Source organism: Canis lupus, chromosome 15 (genome assembly GCF_003254725.2).
Source record: "Canis lupus dingo isolate Sandy chromosome 15, ASM325472v2, whole genome shotgun sequence".
Classification (NCBI taxonomy): domain Eukaryota; kingdom Metazoa; phylum Chordata; class Mammalia; order Carnivora; family Canidae; genus Canis; species Canis lupus.
Window position 1 is genome coordinate 17674181 of NC_064257.1, and position 13116 is coordinate 17687296.

Consider the following 13116-nt stretch of genomic DNA (forward strand, 5'->3'; position numbering starts at 1 on the left):
ATTTGAACTCATCATGTACATGTACCACCTATTTAAAAATAAACATAATTTTTCGATAAAATACTAGTTGCTTTCACACAGATTATCTCTGAAAGAGATGCAAGATACAACAGTAGTTGCTTTCAGAAAAGTGAAGTGAGGGACTGGGGGACAGAGGTGAAAGGGAGACCTTATTTATTCTATGCCTGTTTTTTTCCACCTTTTGAATTTGTGACGTGAATATGTTAAACTCTACAATAAGTAACTTTTTAAAAGTATCATGTAATAGTCCTAATAGTCTCTCTTTACCTTTTAATTATAGCTTACTTGTATTTCAAACTAATCCTGAGAAACAAACACAAGAAGCAAAGGCGCAAGGCAGAAATCATGAATATACCTAAAATTATTTCCCCACACCATTTTTCAACAAACTTTAAAACTGCATAGAGAAAAACACTTTGTAATGTCATCTATAAAATCTGTATCAACAAGAAGGGGAGGTGGGCGGGGGGTGGGGGTGACTGGGTGACGGGCACTGAGGTGGGCACTTGACAGGATGAGCATTGGGTGTTATTCTATATGTTGGCTAATTGAACACCAATAAAAAATAAATTTATAAAAATAAAAAAATCTGTATTAAGAGATATTATGGGGCAGCCCCAGTGGCGCAGCAGTTTAGCGCCGCCTGCAGCTCAGGGTGTGATCCTGGAGACCTGGATCGAGTCCCACATCAGGCTCCCTGCATGGAGCCTGCTCCTCCCTCTGCCTGTGTCTCTGCCTGTCTCTCTAGCTGTGTCTCTATGAATAAATAAATAAAATCTTTAAAAAAAAAAAAAAGATACTATGAATTAGGAAGAGATGTTTTAAAACTTGTAGGTCAACATGATGAAATGAGCACTGGGTGTTTTATGTTGGCAAATTGAATTTAAATAAAATATTTAAAGATTTTTTTCAAAATAAACTTTTAAGTCAAGATTTTTCATCCTCTTTCTCAGACACCATTTTGACTTTGAGATACAGTAAAAAATGTTGAAGAGATTTTATATTCCATACTAAGGAAGAAAACATTACTTACTATCCAATTATGTAAAGCAAGGATAATCACTTGCCTTTCTAGGACTATAAAAGATCCTCAAATGCTTACCCAAATGACAATGGGATTTAGTATTTAGGGTAATTCCACTGTAATTACTCCCAAACCAATAAAAATAAATAATAAAATTTGAGTTAGAAAAGGTTTACAGGATAATTTAATCCAGTCCCTCATTTTACAGATTTAGAAACAGTCTCAGAAAGTTTAACTCAAACTCATAACCAATATATGGGAAAACAACATAATTAGAACCCAGGTGTCCTACTTCTGCAACAGGTATGCTTTTAAGATTTATTAGAGAGTCTACGCCCAGAGGGCGGGGGTGGCAGAGGGAAACAGGAATCCTAAAGCAGACTCCTCGCTGAGCAAGGGGCTGAGAACATGACCTGAGCTGAAATCAAGAGTCCCACACCTAACCAACTGAGCCACCCAGGTGCCCTGGCTCTACATTTTAAATAAGGTATTTGTGAGAGTGGTCAGAAATGCTATTTAATAAAGGAAAACAAGGGCAGCCTGGGTGGCTCAGCAGTTTAGCGCCACCTTCGGCCCAGGGTGTTATCCTGGAGACCTGGGATCGAGTCCCACGTTGGGCTCCCTGCATGGAGCCCTCTGCCCCTCTCTCTCTGTGTCTCTCATGGATAAATAAAGTCAAAAAAAATTTTAATAAAGGAAAACAAGAAATAAATCTTTAAAAGTATTTTAATTAACATAATCTCTTGAGATCAATAACATATTGTTGTTTTCTATGGTAAAAGTACATTTCTAAGTAAGTAGGTTCAAGACAAAAAGATAGCCATTTCATTTTAAAACAAATGCCAAAAAATCAACTTATAAAATAACTTTATTAAATAGAAATACAGACAACATACAAGCGTCAAATTGTCTTCTTATTCGCCCACATGAGCGTACCTCCAAACAAATTAATACAAGGGCAAATACATACAAATAGATAAACATACCCAAATAACAAACTGTAGATTCACCTGCCATTTCCTGAGACCAAAATCTTCACACAAATATACTTGCAAATACAACAAAATATTAATATAAAGGAATATACATATATACATATATGCATAAATACGAGAACACAAAGTGACAAGCAGACATGTAACATAGGTGCTTATATACATAAACACCTAGTTTAGTCAGAAATAACATAGAAAACAAATGGAGATCCACAAAACACGCAATAATAATGTAACATTTTCACTACAGGTGAAAACTCAACAATTCACAATAAAGGTGACTTTAATATAATGCTCATGCATTAAATAATGGAAACAGGAAAAGAAACCAGACTCTAAAGCCACTCCTACCTACACTGAGTTTCTCCTAAGTTGAAAATGTAACAGTACACAGAGATCGGTGACTCCTAACTAGAATAAAAGTTTATTTGCTAAATGAGATCACTGATAGTGAAGAGAGAAATACTTTGTAAAGTGAGCTAAATTCTTTTTACTTTAAAGGCCCTGCTAGAGATTTGCTGCTGTTCTAACTCACGACTTGGGGAGGCAAAACTAAAAAAGCTGTTGCTGGGTTCCGGTGCTGTGGGAGAAGCCACAAAAAATGGTCTGAACTGAAAATCTCCATCTCCGCCACCCCGATTTCGTACTGGTGTACCATCCAGAGGAAATTTGGAGTTGTTCCCTAGTTTAAAAATAAGGGGAAAAAAGTAAGCATCTATTTCCTTACAGATCTTTAGGAACAAAAACACAAAATTCATTTAATAAATATTTTAACAGAACTCAATTCCTATGAAACAGTAAAATATAAACCTAATATTGGGTAAAGACAAGGACTATGATGGCTCCCACTCCCTCCCATGACCACAGTATATACGATACCTTCTGCTCCAATGCAGTTTCCAATAATGAGCCATGACCTCATCACCAAAAATAATGACACAATGAAATACGTTTTTAGTAAAGCTAGAACTTACAATTCATAATTTTATTCGTTATCTGGGTGATCTATTTCAAAGGAATATTGTATGCACATAGAATCTTTTGTCCCAAGTTAAGAATAATTTTTCTTTTAAAGATTGCCATAAACATGCTAGAAAATATATGACAACTGTGAGAAACTGGCATATACTCATGATGCAAGAATAACCTTAAGAAAAATCAGACAACAGATCTGATTAAATTAGCACTTAACTTCCACTGAGCCATTCTTTGGCTTCTACAAGTTTTTTTTTTTTTTTTTTTATGATAGTCACAGAGAGAGAGAGAGGCAGAGACACAGGCAGAGGGAGAAGCAGGCTCCATGCACCGGGAGCCCGATGTGGGATTCAATCCCGGGTCTCCAGGATCACGCCCTGGGCCAAAGGCAGGCGCCAAACCGCTGCGCCACCCAGGGATCCCCTGGCTTCTACAAGTTTTAAAGGGAACGTGTAATTAAAGGAGAATGTGGACTATACCTGCTTCAAGCCAACGAATGTAGCAACAAGTAAAAGTAAAAAGGTAAGTGTGCATAAAAAGTGGAACAAGAAAGAACTAGTGAATATGAAAGAAATAAAAATAAATGTGAATCATGTAACAAGGAAAAATACCTATAATGATAATATACAATAACACATTGAAAGACTAAATTACAATTATGATTAACTGAAAGTTAAGCAAAAATCTGTTTTTGTTTCAGTTCTTGTATCTGATACTCCTCATCTCATTACTTCCTGCCTTTTCTAGGACATCTCCTCCCCTACCAAATCTTTTTCCTCAGCCTATAATTTAAAAAATGCATTTTTAGGAAAATCAAGTACAAGAAACTTCACTTTTTTATATGCAAAAATAATTTATATTAATAGCATAGCAAAAATCTATTGGAATCTGTTGTATCAAGAGTAGTATAAAGAGGAGAACTCAGGAAGAGATGTGTATGAGCTCACTGCATTCGCCAAAGCACCTAGTGAGCAGGAAAGAAGTGGTATCTTCCTAGATGGGCACTTCCAGAAGGCAGGAATTCTATCTGGATAATCCTTATATTCTCACTGCCAAGATTATGTCTAGCCGCCTACCAAATGAAGTATGTTTGATGAACATTTGGTGAATGATTACACAAAAGTGAACCAACCAACCAACAACTTAAGAACTGTGCAATCAGTATTGCCATGTGAAAGAAACTGAACATGGCCTTCTTGAGGAAGGAAATGGGGTTGAGTGTGAGCTCCGAAGGTAGTTCTGTGACCTTGATCAATTTACTTAAACTTTCTGTGTCTCAGTTTTCTCATCTGTAAAATAAAGATAATAACAATAACTACATCATAAAATTCTGAAAATAACATGAAAAAAATTGTAACTGTGGCTAGCACAGTAAGGACTCAATAAATGGCAGCTAATATTATTATTATTACTGCAAGGAAATAACTTTTCACTTAAAGCACCAATTTGAAAACTTTTACTTTGGAGAGATTTACTCTCTGTTTACATTAAAGATGCAATTTAACCACAAGTCAATAAAATAGACAAAAGCAAAGATGTACATGCTGGGACATGGATGAAGAATCTGGAGCTGGGGGGGCAGCCCGGATGGCTCAGTGGTTTAGTGCCGCCTTCAGCCCTGGGCCTGATCCTGGAGACCTGGGATCAAGTCCCATGTTGGGCTCCCTGCATGGAGCCTGCCTCTCCCTCTGGCTGTATCTCTGCCTCTGTGTGTGTGTGTGTGTCTCTCATGAATAAATAAATAAAATCTTTAAAAAAAAAAAAAAAAGAATCTGGAGCTGGGACGCCTGAGTGGCTCAGCAGCTGAACATCTGCCTTTGGCTTGGATCATGATACTGGGATCCTGGGATCGAGTCTCACATCAGGCTCCCTGCAGGGAGCCTGCTTCTCCCTCTGCCTGTGTCTCTGCCTGTCTCTCTCTCTCTCTCATGAATAAATTTTTTAAAAATCTAAACAAACAAACAAAAAAGAATCTGGAGCCTACCACCACTGTAGGCCTTTGGAGTCTCCACTGCCTTCCTGGAGCTACACAGAACATAACGTGAAAGATTTAAAGGACAGTTATTGGATATTATATGCCCCTTCTTACCTAATGGAAAGCCAAAAACACCAGATTGTGCAATCATGGATGGTTCAAGGGTGCTTTCTTGGTTAGCAATACTGATGTTTCGCAGCCTAAGGCTATCATAGAGGCCTTGGAGCTTTTGATACTGACGATTTCGCTCCATAAGTTTCTCAGAGATGTCACTGAACTTTTTCTTATATTCTTCTAGCACTTTCTTCATGGAGGTGACCTCCCCCTTCATAGAGGTCAATTCAACATCCTTGCTCTGTATTTGCTGAGTATATATCTTCTCCATCTGTTTCAGATGGCCCTCAGCCTTGCTGAAATTGTATTCCTGATAGAGACGCTCCTGATGTACCTGTCTCAAAAGAGAAAAAAAAAAGGTAATAAATACAAAGTTACATATTATAAACCTTTAAATGCAAAAGGAAAAGAAAGACTTACACACTGGGATGTTATTAATTTAACATTTAGAACCAGGTTAAGAAGCAATCTAGATGTACAGCAGGATGGCTATTCTGGAAAATAATACAGTGTCACTAAATGCATAGGAAAAAATTCTGGGGGAATACTCTCAAACTGTTACCATTATACTAACAAAGGAAGTATACCTCTCTAACCTTAACAACTGACATGTAGTCTTAAGGTTTTTTATTTCTTTTTTTTTCTTTTTTTTTTTATTTATTTATGATAGTCACAGAGAGAGAGAGAGAGGCAGAGACACAGGCAGAGGGAGAAGCAGGCTCCATGCACCGGGAGCCCGATGTGGGATTCGATCCTGGGTCTCCAGGATCGCGCCCTGGGCCAAAGGCAGGCGCCAAACCGCTTCGCCACCCAGGGATCCCCTTAAGGTTTTTTAGAGATAATTTCCTATTTCCAGTAATCCTGAGTGTGGAGAACAGATTATAAAAGAGCCTCCACTTATCCCTACCTCCTTTACACAGATCCTCCCCTTGAATGTGGACAGAAACTATGACTAGAATACAGGAAAAATGACAGGATGCTGCTGCATGAGTACATTACGTAAGACTATAAAGTCTGCCTTAGTAGTGCACTCTCTCTCTTACTGGCTTTGTAGAGGCAAGTAGCCACCCTGCAACGGTCGACAAAGCAAGTAAATGATAGCAGCCTTGGGGCAACAGCCAGCAAAGTAGGGAGGTCACAATGAATCTAAACATAGACTGTAGAACCTGCACAAAAATTAACTCAAAATAAATCATAGACTTAAATGTAAACACAAAACTCTAAGATTCCTATAACACAGGAGAAAATCTAAATGATCTCGGGTTTGATAGCAACTTTTTAGATACAACACCAGAAGGCACAATGTACAAAAGAAAGAACTGATAAGCTAGACTTCATTAAAATTAAAAATTTGTGCTCTGCAAAGACAATGTCAGGAGAATGAAAAGACAAGACATAGACTGAGAGAAAATATTTATAAAAGACATATCTGATAAAAGACTGCTATCCAAAACATACAAAGAATTCTTAGAACTCAACAATTTAAAAAAATTAAAAATCAGAATAAAAGATAAGTGAAAAAGGAGAAAATTTCTTGCAAAATCAGAGTTAAACATATAGAGAATTCTTAACAACAATAAGAAAAAAAACTACAGCAACTAAAATAAGCAAATTGAAACAGGCAATTCATAAAAAAAAAATACATGAAAAAAATACAAGAAAATGTTTTCATCTAAAAGTCATCCAAGAAAGGCATATTTAAAGAATAATGAGATCCTACTTTATTCATATCTAACTGGTGAGTAGAAAGTATGGAGAATCAAGCACCCTCATAAACTAAGGGAACACAAAATGATATGGCCTAAGTGGAGGGCAGTATTAAATACTGCAATTTTGGGGGGTGCCTGGCTGGCTCAGAGCACACAACTCTTGATCTTGGGGTTATGAGTTCAAGCCCCACATTGGATACAGAGATTACTTAAAAATGAAATATCCAAAAAAAAAAAAAAAAAAGAAACAAAATACAATTTTTTATTTTTTTATTTTTTTAATACTACAATTTTTTTTTTAATTTTTTTTGAGAGAGAGAGAAGTGCACACAGGGGAGGGGCAGAGGGAGAATCTTAAGCAGACTCCACAACTCAGTGAGGAGCCCAAATCAGGGTTTGATCTCGAGATCCTGAGATTATGACCTCAGCTACGGTCAAGAATAGGATGCGTAACTGACTGAGCCACCCGGTGTCACAAAATACTATAATTTTTACAACTTTGAAATGTACTCATTCACTTTCAGGAATTTATTCTTAGCCAAGAATTAAATATGTGAATTTGATGATAAGAAAGCTCATCACTTTTATAGCTTGAAAATAAATTATGATGCAATACAACTATTTAAATTATGATAGGACAACTAATTTAAAAATATTTAATAAAATATTCATAATAAGCATAATATACCGTCAGCTTTAAGTGATATTACCCATATTTTTGGATAAAATATATATTCACATATGTAATACATACTTATGCACAAAAAAAGTCCAGTAATACACAAACAAAAATACCAACAATGATCTTTGACCAATGGCATTATGGTCAATTTTTTTATTTTCTTTCAGATTTCAAAAAACAAAATTATTTTTAAAAAAGTTTTCTATGAGAAAAAAAAAATAAAAATAAAAATAAAAAAGTTTTCTATATATTCATGAAAAATGAATACAAACACAGTGAATAAAAAAACAAACATTAGAAGCTTCCACATACGCCTCAAATCCTGCTGTCTGGAAACTGTCCTGAGCACTAACCTGGTACGTCCAGAAGGCCAGTGCTCGGGAGCTGATGTCCAACACGATCTCCGGTCGGAGTCCAGCCAGCACCATGGCTTTGTACTCCTCTGAGGGACTGAGTTCCGTGCGGACAATGTCCAGCTTTCCAGAAAGGGTACTGTTGCAGGCAGGGCAGATAGCTGGGGAACGACTGAACTCTCCACTGCCGTGCTGATCGCAGAAGATGTGGGAGCAGGCAGTGACCCAGGCATAGCCAGAGAGTTTGAGTCGACACCTGCGGTAGTTACACAGCAGCATGTCTTCACACAGAGACATAGCAGAAAGTCTCCCGAAGCTGAAAGGAAACCTAACAAGGGGTAAATATGAAGGTCAAAAGAATCAAATGTCAGTGAAAATGAAATAGAGCATGTTTTCATTTTATTATAAAATATTGTACTTTGTTGTTTGTATTTATTATAATCAATATATCATATACATTTTACTCAGTCATATTAACTGTGCTCCTTTGTGTAAACCTCTAGAAAGCCCATGAAAAAAATTTTTAGAGACAAATTTTTTTTAAGATTTTATTTATTTATTTATTCATGAGAGACACAGAGAGAGAGAGATAGAGAGGCAGAGAGAAGCAAGTTCCCTACAGGGAGCCCGACGGGGGACTTGATCCCAGGACCCCGGGGTCATGACCTGGGCCGAAGGCAGGCGCTAAACCACTGAGCCACTCAGGTGTCCCTTAGAAACAAATTAAAGACACAAGTAGTCCAAATCTTATTAAAGCCAAAAATAATATGTATATGTTAAATAAACTTTAGGAACATTTTCAAAATACAAATAATAATTAGTGTCTTTTGCCATTCCTCAACACCTAAACAAAAAAGCCAAATTTATCACCCATCTGTAGTTTGCTAGAATATTTTACTATCACTTCTCACACTTGGCAGATAGAAGTCCAGGTACCAATTTCAGCCATTCTTTTTTCTTTTTTTAAAAAGGTTTTATTTATTAATTCATGACGGAGAGAGAGGGAGGGAGAGACAGAGACAGAGACAGAGAGACAGGCAGAGGGAGAAGCAGGCTCCACGCAGGGAGCCCGATGGGGTACTCGATCCCAGGACCCCGGGGGTCATGCCCTGGGCTGGAGGCAGATGCTCAGCCGCTGAGCCACCCAGGCGCCCCAATTTTCAGCCATTCTTTAGTGCAAAGTGTTTTTTAAGTTGCACTTTTAGGTTTTTCATATCCTCAGATTGTTTACCTGTGTTGCCTTACCTAAAAAAGAGTAGTGATCTGATAGCATTTAGTGGAAAATAACCAGTCCAAGCAAATAACCATTTATATAAAAGCTGATTCATTTTTACCACCAAATAACTCACCTATTAATATAAATACTATTGAATATTATACTTTCCGGGGGGAAAAAAAAAGTTGTTAGAACTAAAACTCTTACACAAATAAATACCCTTAAGTTACTTTTCAATGTAACGTCCCCACTCCCTGGCTTTACCGGCCCAGGCTGGACAGCGACATCCTGGATGTACCAAAATCATGCATTATATGAGAAAATTGCGACGCCCCGACTATACGCCAAGGAAAATGCTCCCACCAAACACACCTCTTAACCAACGGATTCCGTCAAGAACGTTACTTTGATGAAAGAAAGAAAAAGAGAAGAGAAAAAAGAAAAGATGCCGAGGTCACAGGGTCGAGGGCACTCCGACACCTGACCCCGCAGGGACTGGCTGAGTTGTCTCCACGGCTGGGCGGCCCCGCGGCCTGAGTGTCAGGCCCGGTTCCCCCCGCGGGGTAAGGGGCACAGGCAGCCGGGAGGGTCGGGCCCGGCCGGACCGGGAGGAGGACCGGGAAGGGGGTCGGGAGGGGCGCCGGGAGGGAGGCGCGGCCCGTCCAGCGGCGCCGCGTGCAGGCGAGGGAAGGCGAAGGGCGGGGGCGTCGCGCCCGCCGACCAGCCCGGGCTTCCGCCTCCCCGTGGCCCCTACGGCAACACCCCGACACCGCCGATTCCAGCCGCGCGTCTGACCTGAGGCCCAGGAAAAGCGCGGGAACACGCCGTCGTGTCCACAGCCCTAGGCGCCGAGCCCTCGCCGTCCCGCCTCTGCTCCGCCAGCCGCGCATGCGCAGTCCCGCCCCTCCACCGGCGCCGGCACGGGCTTCCGGCCGCTCAGCATGCTGGGCCCGTGGGGCTGTGGCCCACACGCAGGCGCACGTGCCCCACACATGCGCATCTCCGGCGCTGAGGCGCGGGTCCCGCTGCGCGGTCGAGGGGTCGCGGCGGGAAGGCCGTGGTGCTGCGCTCGCGAGCTTGTTCCTTCCCGGCACCGAGGCCCCGTCGGCAGGGCCGGTGCGGCGCGGAGGTCGGTGCCCGGGCGGCGCAGGGCTTGTCCCGGGACGGCGCGCGCTGGTCAGTGGCTGGTGCAGAAGCGCGGAGACGCGAGGTGCCGCCCTGGGGAGACCCGGGCTCCGCCGCGGTGCTGTGCCGCCCGCGCCAGGGACACCTGTGAGCACCTGCGCAGGACACGGAACTGCTCCTTGCTTCACCTGTGTCGGAACGTGCCCAGCGGCGCTGCGAGGCGGAGGAGGACCGCGTCCGCCTGCCCCACAGCTGCCAGCGCTCCCGACGCCTGCCCCACACCTGCCTGAGGCCTGCCGCACACCTGCCCGACACCTGCCCGACACCTGCCCGTGCTCCCAACACCTGCCCGACACCCGCCCGAGGCCTCCGGACACCTGCCGAGGCCTGCCCCACACCTACCCAAGGCCTGCCCGACACCCGCCCGAGGCCTCCTGACATCTGCCCGAGGCCTGCCCCACACCTGCCTGACTCCTTCCCCACACCTGCCCGCCACATGTTGCACATCTGCCCGACACCTGCCCCACACCTGCCCGACACCCGCCCGACGCCTGCCCCACACCTGCCCACACTCCCAACACCTGCCCGAGGCCTGCTCAACACCTGCCCGACACCTGCCCGCACTCCCGGGACCTACTTAGAATCGTTCAGAGGTTTGCCCGCGTCTTACCCTCGTGCTGTTACCTGCTGCTCTCTGTGCAAACTGCGTGATTTCCTGTGCAATCCATAGGAGTCTGTGAGAATCGATATAGGTTCTAACAGATCAGTAGAGAAACTATATTGATCAGGAGCCGAGGGTTTGAGGGGTCCCAGGAATACAGGCCTTACTGCGGGCTTCATCACGGCCACGGGCGACCCCACCGTGAAAGACGGACATGGCCCAACAGAGCAGCACACGACGAGCACCACCGCCCCGCAGACCCCCGTCCTGAGTCCTGAGCTCTAATCCTGACACCAGGGCCCCGCATCCCCCCTGCATCCTGAGCTCTAATGCTGACCCATGCTTCACACACACCCGTCCTAAGTAAACAGCTTCCTGCTAGTTTTCTTCTGCTTGCAGAGGCTCCCTAGTAGCTAGAGTCCTCCTGGCCTTTGCAGACAGTCCTTAAAACCTCCCGGGGAGTTTACTGTGGTCCCAACTGGGCTCAACAGAAGTAAAGCTCCGTGTGTGAACCCGCAACAGCGCCGTTGGCCGTCCGAGCCTTCGTGCAGTTTCTGATTGTGACAGTGCCAGACGTAGTACAACAAAAGGGCACGAGCTCATTGAAAGTTAGGAAACACAAAGCAATTCAGCCAGGACCTAACCTTGTGATCTCACTTTGGTTTGTACTAGAAAACCATCTCTTCCTGCTCCTGAATCAAGACCTGATTCCCCAGACCTTAGTGTTCCCCACAGCACTTCCGCACTAAATCCGTTCCAAATTCCTGACCCACTCGGCTGTAGGACCGTAGGACTATGTTAACATCTCCATATATACATCTATTTATGTATACTTTTTGTTTTTGCCAATGAGTTTTGCCAGATAGAATAAAAGGGGCGAGGTGCTATAAAATCTTAATATTCCTGGGACACCAGGAACTGAACTAACCTGCTTCTTAGTGGCATTGTGTCCTCTTTTATTATGGCATAGACAAACCCTCCCTTGACTCCCAGTGCTCCTGGGAATGAGATTACTGAAATCAATCAAGGCTGAGACAGAGACCCATCTACCAAAAAGAGCTTTTTAAAATATTGGCCATCACTCAGCTTTAATGAACAGAAACCTTTCTCATATTTGACATTTTTTTATTTTTTTTAAGATTTTTTTTTTAATTTTTTTTATTTATTTATGATAGTCACACAGAGAGAGAGAGGCAGAGACACAGGCAGAGGGAGAAGCAGGCTCCATGCACCGGGAGCCCGACGTGGGATTTGATCCCGGGTCTACCAGGATCGCGCCCTGGGCCAAAGGCAGGCGCCAAACCGCTGCGCCACCCAGGGATCCCAGATTTATTTATTTATTTATTCATGATAGACACAGAGAGAGAGAGAGGCAGAGACACAGGAGGAGGGAGAAGCAGGCTCCATGCCGGGAGCCCGACGTGGGACTCAATCCCAGGACTCCAGGATTGCGCCCTGGGCCAAAGGCAGGCACTAAACTGCTGAGCCACCCAGGGATCCCCCTACATTTGACATTTTTTTAATGGAGTAACACATTACAAATACAGCTGAAGCCTCCACATTTTCCTCCTACCTCTCCAGAGGTAAACAAGCCAGATACTGGTATTTATCATTCTTTTATATTTTTAGTGCATATGTATACATCAATATTCTTTTGCATTTCCCTAAAACTACTAAACCTTATCACACAGCACCTATCACTTCATTAACTCCATTTTTGAGATGTAGCCAAGTAAATACACATACCTTGCACAATTCATTTTAACAGCCAAATACTACAAATATACCAGTTTATCCACTTTTCTAATGAACATTTCTTCCAGGTTTTTACGATTAAAAACACTGTGATAAACCTTCGTACATGTCTCCTTGAGTGCACATGGTGAGAATTCCTATAAAATGTAGTACCCAGAGACTGGGTTTGTGTAAAGCAGCATCAAATAAATTTCACTGCCACCGGAGTACGTTGCTTCAGACTCAGCAACATATACCAGTGTCATTTTTTGGTTTCATTTTATTTTCATTCTTGCCCTTATGATGGCAGTGAAATGGTATCTGAATGTTGTTTTAATGTGCAACTCTTTGATTATTAGTGAGATTAAGCATCTTTTTAGGTGAATTACTCAGGGATCCACATCTGTGAATTACTCATTCATACCCTTTGATCATTTTCTGGATTTAAACGGAGTCCTTTGTTGGCCACATGGCAGGCAAACATAAGTCTGAATTTTAATGTACACAATTTTATCAATCTTTCCTTTTTGTA

General features: G+C 42.3%; 1 protein-coding gene across 4 annotated transcripts in view; it reads right to left on the reverse strand.

Moving 5' to 3' along the window:
* Window positions 1-1895: 1895 nt before the first annotated feature.
* The window catches only part of CCNB1IP1 (cyclin B1 interacting protein 1), a 28599-nt gene continuing 17378 nt past the window's right edge, over window positions 1896-13116 (reverse strand). For 2 of the 4 annotated variants that reach the window (XM_025439130.3, XM_049094305.1), the window contains 3 exons: window positions 7849-8176; window positions 5105-5438; window positions 1896-2722 (listed from right to left, as the gene is read on the reverse strand). In XM_025439130.3, coding sequence (XP_025294915.1) covers window positions 2520-2722; window positions 5105-5438; window positions 7849-8176 — 865 coding nt within the window. In that variant the 3' untranslated portion in view covers window positions 1896-2519. Of the gene's footprint in view, window positions 2723-5104; window positions 5439-7848; window positions 8177-9859; window positions 9962-13116 lie in introns of those variants that run through there. The other 2 variants (XM_025439132.2, XM_025439134.2) reach the window with 2 other exon arrangements.